Source organism: Centropristis striata, chromosome 7 (assembly GCF_030273125.1).
Source record: "Centropristis striata isolate RG_2023a ecotype Rhode Island chromosome 7, C.striata_1.0, whole genome shotgun sequence".
Classification (NCBI taxonomy): Eukaryota; Metazoa; Chordata; class Actinopteri; order Perciformes; family Serranidae; genus Centropristis; species Centropristis striata.
This window is the reverse complement of record NC_081523.1, coordinates 16788987-16797641: the sequence shown is the minus strand read 5'-3', so window position 1 is coordinate 16797641 and position 8655 is coordinate 16788987. Positions and strand designations below refer to the sequence as shown.

The 8655-nt window shown below is 40.6% G+C and overlaps 1 protein-coding gene across 1 annotated transcript in view; it reads right to left on the bottom strand.

The window, feature by feature from the left end:
* Positions 1 to 775: 775 nt before the first annotated feature.
* The window catches only part of mfsd3 (major facilitator superfamily domain containing 3), a 28569-nt gene continuing 20689 nt past the window's right edge, over positions 776 to 8655 (bottom strand). The window contains exons 5-6 of the mRNA XM_059337639.1: positions 6466 to 6575; positions 776 to 2563 (exon numbers count right to left, since the gene is read on the bottom strand). Coding sequence (XP_059193622.1) covers positions 2357 to 2563; positions 6466 to 6575 — 317 coding nt within the window. The 3' untranslated portion in view covers positions 776 to 2356. The remainder of the gene's footprint in view (positions 2564 to 6465; positions 6576 to 8655) is intronic.

The following is an 8655-nucleotide window of genomic DNA, read 5'->3' as shown; positions in this document are numbered from 1 at the left end:
ATGGGTTGTGGATCCTGTGACACGGGCCCTATTCACTCCTGTAGCCCTCAGCCAGTGCACTGTGGAGAGCCAGTGTTGTGTTCGGAGCGGCTTTAAGCCACGGTGGATTTTCAAAGGTGGGAACGTCCTCAAAGACCACACAGGACCTCGTCCCTTGGGGGTAGAAAATGTGGTTAAATGTGGTGACAGGAGGTGAATATCAGAGGCCACGCAAAAAGACACCAGACTCTAAGATTCACTCAGCAGCTTTATTTTTTGTGCAAATCTCATGACAGGACCTGGCTACATGGATGAACCAGAAATGATGTAATATGGCATCCCTTTATTCATTATGAAGGTGAAAGCAGGTTTATTTTGGCTAGATTTGCTGAGATTATGGCATTTATGTAAACCAATCCTTCCTTGTTTTATCTCCCGTCGTCAATTATCGTTTTTTAAAAAGATGTATTTTCTGAGTACATTCACCTACAGATCATAGTTAAAAGAAAACATTTTACGCTGTTTTCATTCATATTTTGTGCCTGGAGAATTATTCTATATAGCGTACAGTACCATGGAGAGTTACAGTATATTTTATAGTACATATTTTTTTAAAGATAAAAGCTACTGCAATTTGCCAGTGGTATTGGTCTTTTAAGTTTTATAAAGAACTTCAGAGTTATGAGTTATTTTCAGTTTAATGGGAGGTCTGATGCTGTGTCTTAATGTATGTTCTTCTACTTCTCCTCACAATACTGTCACAATAACTTTCACCACACTTTCAGTCAAATTCATCTTTAACTTAGTTTGTTGTGTGTTTTGTCTCGTTTTTGGAGAGAAAGTCTGTATCCATAACGTAGCATAATGTTTTTTTTTTCTAAATGATAGTGAAAAGGCTACAAAATAAACAAAATAAAGCCAAACATCTGCCATCAATACATGCGTTATTAATATGACATCAATATCTCATTTTTTTATATCACAGTTATCATCAATACTGGTATATGGCAAAGGGCATCGCAGAGCGCAACTGATACGCAAACACTTTTTGAACGCATGTTTTTTTCAGTAATTTATAATCAAAATGAATGCGTTACTTTGACAACCCTAGTTCTGAGAAAATTGCCTTGTGAGCCAACCAGCCTGCAGAAATTTTGGCGGGCGACAATCACAGTCAAATAACGCTCCATTTGGTTGCAATTTGCCACAAAAAAAAACAAAATGGTGGTCAAATGCTGGGTTTATCATTTCTGTTAACTTCTCAACATCTGTGTTTGATTTGAGACAACACTACACACCTTAAGCATATATTATACACAGTGATGGAAGGATCTAAATTAAGGCACAGCATCATCTTTGAGTGGAGACAGAGACAAGATGGCACCATGCAGTGTGAAAGGCTGAGGTTTACTGCAAGAAGTAAACAGCCCCGGCTGACCTGCTCGACTGCAAAGGGAAAAAAGGATTTTACTCCCTGAACTGCATTTTTATTCCCCTTGAAGCTGACAAACAATGAAACACCTGTACAAACTGCAATCCTACTCCGGCTAACTGTTGTAGCTTAGGTAACATAGTGTATATGTTGCAACTATTCATTGTGAATGAAGTGTATGCTCTACTTGGTGCAGCTACTGTACATTCGCCTCCTGTGTATCGTACCATACAGCGCTGATACGAGGTAGTAGAGATTCATTCATTTAGAACTGTAAACCATACAACTCAGGAGAACGGCTAACATATTCATTAACATATTCATATACAGTACAATATGATAGAACAAGCATCACAGAGTAGCAATATTGCTTTTGGCTACAGCTCTTATTGCTGGCTTATTAAAACATTAAAATGGCTCAGATGATAAAAACAGCTTTGATTATATTTACCAAAGTACTTTTCAACTTTCAGTACAGTTTTACTGTGTCACTGCAAATACCTCACGCTTATTAGATGCACCAATCCCATCGTGTCCAGAAATCGTCAATGTGCTCATTCTTACCAATATAACCTGCAAGTTTCCTCACGCTACTGAAAATATTAAGACTTTTCCACACATTTCAAATGCAAAATAAATAAAACTTAAGGCCAGTTTTGCCAGTGAAATGACAATTGTGCAATTTGAAAAAAACAAACAAAAAAAAAAGCTCACTCTTAAATAGAGTACTTAACCGCATGGCTGATTTCTCCTTAAAAATGGCAGAACAAGAAAGTCAACTTATTCAAGATCTTCTAGACTGAACTGATTTGCTGAAGTCATGAGTGTTATATTTGTTGGGATTCAAAGACTTTAGAGGTGTCTTAATACTGATGGTCAAACTCAAGTTATTTAACATATTTTCAGCACCTGCAGACGCCCCGTATCAGGACCTGAATCCTGATCTCACTTGGGCGGTTCTTTGAGCTGGTGTTCCCTGAGAGCACCAGTGAAGGTAGCCGTCCACACATGCAGGGCCGTCCCGGCAGAGAGGGTGAGAAAGAAGAGGAAGGCAACTTGGAAACCAAACCAATCCACCACGCCTCCGGCCAGAGCACTGAACGTCAGCTTCCCCAGCACCTCCAGCGTCGCCAGGAAACTGTAGTGGGTCGCCTGAAGGGGAGAGGGAGAGCCGAGAGGTAGGATGAGAGGGAAAAGTGGGCAGGAATGATGAGAAAAGTGAGTAAGAGGAGGAGGTAAAGGAGAGGGAAGTGAGTGGCGAAAAAGGACAAGGGGGAAGGAGAGGGGTTGGAAAATAAAGGTACATTGTAAGTAAAAGAAGGGAGTAGTAGCTGGGAAAGTAGAGAGGTGACACTTCATCCTATCAACTTATCAACTGATGTTTTTAAACCTGAAATACAGGAATAATCAGCAACAACAGACAGGGAAAAATTTGTTATTTTCAGGAAAAAGCCCAAGAGGAAAAGGATTGGAAAAGGAAACGATAGAAGTGAAAATATAAATAAAGAAGACTGGACGCCTGAAAGAGAAAGCGTGAGATCATGGCCTGAGACGATGGATGGAGGCCAAACGAAGAAGAGTATCTGATCCCAGCCTCAAGGCTTTCAGGACCGAGAGAGAGAGAGAGAGAGAGAGAGAGAGAGAGAGAGAGAGAGAGAGAGAGACAGAGAGAGAGAGAGACAGAGAGAGAGAGAGAGAGATTACCTAATGTTACCCAGGCCTCCTCCCTCTGCCCGAGAGCACAGCATTGAGGTGAGTCAGGTAACTCCAACTAAACAGAAGGACTCTACTGACACCTAGACCATTGCCTGAACCAATTCATTAATAAGGTTTAGAACTCTTTTTTTTTCATTAAAATAAATGCCTTGTAGAACCTGATAATGTAATAAATTACCAATAATGTAATAACCCCGATAATGTAATAAAAATCTGCACTTGAGTCCATTGAAAATGTAATAAAACCTGATAATGTAATAACTTCCCGATAATGTAATAAAGTGCATTCCCAATAATGTAATACACTTTTTTTTACCAATAATGTAATAAAGTATAACATTAATGGAAGGTTTTTGATTAAATCAAAGATGGTAGAAAATCCAATATGGCCGAAAAACCCCATTGAGGATGCATTGAGCTCGAATTGGCCCAAGGGTTCCAGTGATACATCCTATGTGAAAAATGGATGAACGGGTCAAAAGTTTGAAAGTTTGAAAGTCAACTTTGACCTGTTGGTGGCGCTAGAGCTCTTGAGCTAGTGTTGCCTACACAGTATCACCACTTGAACCCAAGTAATGGGTGGTCTGCTGTTAAATTATTACAATATTGGGGAATTATTACATTATCAGGACTTGTGAAATGAAGGCTAATCTGATAATGTAATAACCTCCCATTAATGTTATACTTTATTACATTATTGGTAAAATGTGTATTACATTATTGGGAAATGCACATTATTACATTATTGGGAAGTTATTCCATTATCAGGTTTTATTACATTTTCAATGGACTCAAGTGCAGATTTTCATTACATTATTGGGGTTATTACATTATCAGGAATTTATTACATTATCAGGTTCTACATGCCTTTAATCCATCAAACAGTTGGATTAAATTGTGAGTATTTACAAAATATGTTCATGTACATTTACTCTCCTGCCCAGCAAAAGAATGAAAACATTCAAACGACTTTATTTTATTTTTTTACTGTAAATGTAAAACAGATGACCTACAGTTATGCTCTATGAACAAATATTTGCATATGAGGAAGTATCTGTGAGCAGCTGAACAAGATATTGGTATCACAATGTTCTGGTTTCCGTTCATAATCGGCTTGCAGTCTGTGCAGTAGTATTGACCAATCATGTTTGAGTGAGCTTTTTGGTTGCATGCAGGTGAAGAGTCTGTGTGGAGAGCTAAAGAGGCGGAACCAATTGGCTGAAATGACATCTAATAATAATAATAACTTTATTTTTATAGCAACTTTGAAAAACAGCAGTTTACAAAGTGCTTTGACAGAGAGCAGTTTATCACAACGAGAATGACGCCATAAAGCTAAAAACAATTCTTACATTAAAAGAAAAACAATAAGAGACAGAGGAGGAATAATCACAAGACATACTCAGATACACAAAAAATAAAAGGTAAAGGAGTAAAAAAGTACAAAGGAGTGGTGAGATAGAAAGCATTACATAAAAGCAAGTCTATAAAAGTGGTTTTTAAGGAGTCATTTAAAAGAAGTTACTGACTCTGCGTGCCTTATCTCCTCGGGCAGCCCGTTCCAAAGTCGGGGCGCTCTGGTGGAGAAAGACCGCTCACCTTTGGATTTTAGTTTCGATTTTGGAACGGGAGCCACCCTTCTGCCCGTTGTAACAACTCATTGGCCATTGTCTGGCTATTGTCTGGTGAGAAATTGTGTTTTTTTTTAACTTCTTGTACATTAATCTAGAATCATCTGCAACTAATTATTTAAGTTTGGGGGCAAGAATTACAAACAAGTGAAGTAGTATAAAGAGTGACAAAGTCTGCGCAGGAAGGATGTCAGATAAAATAGACAGGTGAAACAAATAGGAGTTTGTTTGGGACGTCCCATGTGTCCCATTGTGTTCCATGTCAGAAACGCAGTTTTGGGAGTCTTTGGCAAACCAATTATTCAGTCATTTAGAAACCAGACATCTTGAAAATCTTCACAATTTTTAAATCTAAACGATTAATCAGTTTATAAAAAAAAGAATCATCAAACTAATTAAGGAGTTGCACCCTAAATCTTTCTTTCATACACATCTAGACTGAACCTTATTTTGTTCATTTTATGGAGACAAGGCCACGCTTATCCATAAGTGTTTATCCATAAACATTAATTCTACAACTACTTCTAAAAATAACTGCTTTGTTTTGAACCATTTCTATTTTAACTTAGGACCGCAATTGCATCTCTTACTGGAAAACAAAGACCGAAAATGAAATGATACAAATTCAATGAGAGTTGAGGAACTAGCGGTGAGTTTAGACTCCTGTGGTCTGCACTCCGAGGTAGAGAGCTCTGAGAGCCTGTGTGACCACAGCTAAGTGGAGTGCCTTTATTCTGAGCAACTTGTTTAACAGATTCGGTTTCTTTCTCCTGGGGATCGTTAACAAGCACTCACACTATCAGCTTTCTGTCACTGGATAGCACTACCTTCAATAACACACATATACACACAACGAGCAGAGGCGAGCTAATGCTCCCCCCTCCTGCGTGCGCGTACACACACATACACACACAGATTCACACACAAACACACTAACAAGTAAACAGTATATGTGTCATGAGAACCTCTCAAATTAACCCTGGTTCTCATCATAGCATGTTGTGATTTGCTCTCTCCTGTTATTTATTTTATTAGTAACCAGAGCCTGATATCTGTACTGCAGCCTGTGATTCGTTTCCCCTTTCTTCTCCACTTTAAGAGTGACAGCAATTTAAATGATAATTTGTCACCTTCAAAGATTGACTGAGTGACAATCTGAATGGCTGTGCGAACAGTGATCACCTCCAGGCAACGATGGCCCAGTTACGACGGGGACAAAAGGAGTTATGTCAAAGAGGAGAAAACGAGAGAGGAGACGAAAAAGTCAGAGAGCGTTTAAAGGACTCCAGAATGACAAAGAAATAGAGTGAGGTAGTAGGAGGGACAATGTCAGGGAGGGGGGGAGGGTGGCTAGGGGACAGAAAGAAAAGAAAGAAGCAGTGAATAGAAACTGGGTCTGAGATTTTCCAGGTGGAAACAGCTGATGAGAACTGACAGGTATAGGTGATGATAGGTGTGATACTGTATGCGGAGGATTTCCCTCTCCGGCCCCCCTTTGACAAAGGAAATGACCTAAAATTACATAATGGCACAATTAAACCAAGACAGAGGAGAGGAAGAAGGAAAAGGAAGGAGAAAGAAAGGAAAGTTTGTCTATCTAAGCCACAGGAGATGACCTAACACCAAAGAATGAGTAATTAATACTAAAAATATTGCATAACAGCAGCCTAAGTCCCCAGAATATGGTATGGATAAAGTCTGAGTTACCTGAATGCTTTCCTCGGCCCTCTGAGTGCAATGCATCATGGTAGTGAAGGTGAGCGTGGTGATGAGACCGCCCAGGAAGTGCTGAACGCTCATGCTTAGGACGGCCATACCTGAGGGAGTGAAGACACACGAGGAAAATCAGGCACAAAACGTCTGCAACTACAGTAAGTTTGTCGGAAAACTATCAGTTTTACACTGTTGTCTGCTCCGCTACTCTTCTCACTATACTATTCTATGTAGAAGTCAAAGCAGGGAGACAAAGCAGCGAGAAACGGTAAGCTGCTGAAGTGTCTCCTCTCCGTTATCCCACAACCACCACCCCCCCCGTCCCCATAACACATGTAGTGTATCCTCTGAGGGGAAGTGGCAGAGCGGTGTTAGTGGGGAAACACAGAGGAACCACAGAGCCTATCTGTCTCTGCTCCCACTAACACTGAATTATTCACTCAAGCCGCCAGAGTTTTTCCCGAATAAGACTCTTCAGTCAGCGACACAAGACTGTTGGAGTCACACAGATACACCGACTGATCAGGCTGGAAGAGTGGGAAGCGGAGGGTTATCATGTAATATTGAAAAATCTGAAACTGAATGTTGAGTTTTCCTGAAATCTTTGTTCTGGGTTTAAAGCAAAGGGGCGGGGGAGAGGCCTCAACTTTCAGTCTGAGAGGCTTGATAGAGGAACAGACAACGCAGACGGAGATAAATGGCACGTATCTGAATCCCAAAAGCTTTGCGACTGGCTGTGTAACAGAATCAGATGTGTCATTCAGACATTAATAACTGAATGGCTCTCCAGAGAGAGACAGAGAGTACCTGTCTATCAATGTCCTCGGCATAGTCAACTCTTGCACTGTATTAAAAGCACAATATGTAATTTTCTGCCAGTGGGGGCCTCTCAATCAAAATCAACATCAAACTCAAGCTTGATGACGTTGTGAAGTAGCATTGGATCATGGGAGTTGTCGTTTTCACTACTGCTACAGTCAGCTTTTCCTAGTTTGGATTCCTTTATTGTATCCTTTAACGTTTTTACCCAGAGACTGTTTATAAATAGTGGACGGAGTCACCGTGAGGTCACCCATTGGTTTGTGGACTGCCGGCTTGAAGCATCAAGTTCAGCGTTATGGTTGTTGCCATCTTGCTTAACGTGTGTCAACATCTTTGTTTTTTCTAAACCGGGAGAGACCATATTTTCACTGGGGAGGAGAGAGGGGTGGATTTATGGGTGTATCTAACGCTAAAACAAAATGTTACTTCCCGGAAAAATTTAACAGGCGACTCAAACGCTGAATAAGAAATTTTCAAATTTTAAATTGTTCAAATCAACTTTCATGAACTGAAAACACGCAGTGAAACTGGGGATTTCCACCGGACGCGTTACTGCAGCAGCACGTCTCCACATCGTTTTTGCTGCGTCTTGTCAATTCACACCGGACGCGTTACTGCAGCAGCACGTCAGTTTAGCGAGCCGGCCGTATACACGCGAGATAACGAGATCATGCGATAATCCTGACCATACGGGAGACCGCAAGCTCCCGTGATAAACTTTAAACTCTATATATACAGTCTATGGATAAACTGTGTGTATAAAGTAAACAACAACAACAAAAAACAACTTACTTTGCTTCTCTGAGGTGAAAGATATCTTGATCTGACCATCTATCCTTATAAAAACAATATGTTATGTCATAAATGATTGTATGATGTTCCACTTCAACAATCAGTCTCTTGTCTTCCGTGTCGCCGATCCTCTGAGACCCTTTGATTGATTGATTGCCGATCTGGTGCCCCGGTCATAACATAACGTTGATGTGAAGTAGTTTTAGGCTGCATGAACTGCGTATTGTGTTTTATTTTGAAAGGGGCGGAAGTGTTTTACGCTGAATCTGAGTCGGACTTCCTTTCTGGTGCGATCTGCTCTGTTGAAATTCACGCGAGTTGGCAGCGTCTCGCGGAGAAATAGAAGTCCTACCTAATGCTCGCGTAGAGACGCTGACGCGACGCTGCAGTAACGTTACGCTACGCGCCCGGTGGAAATGCTCTCATTGATTAGAGTGTTACCTATTTGCAACGTCATACGCGACGCTGACGTTACGCTGCAGTAACGCGCCCGGTGGAAATCAGGCTAAAGGGTCAAAGATCTGAGACGAAAACATGGACAACGACAAACAGGTTCACTGCTATGTACAC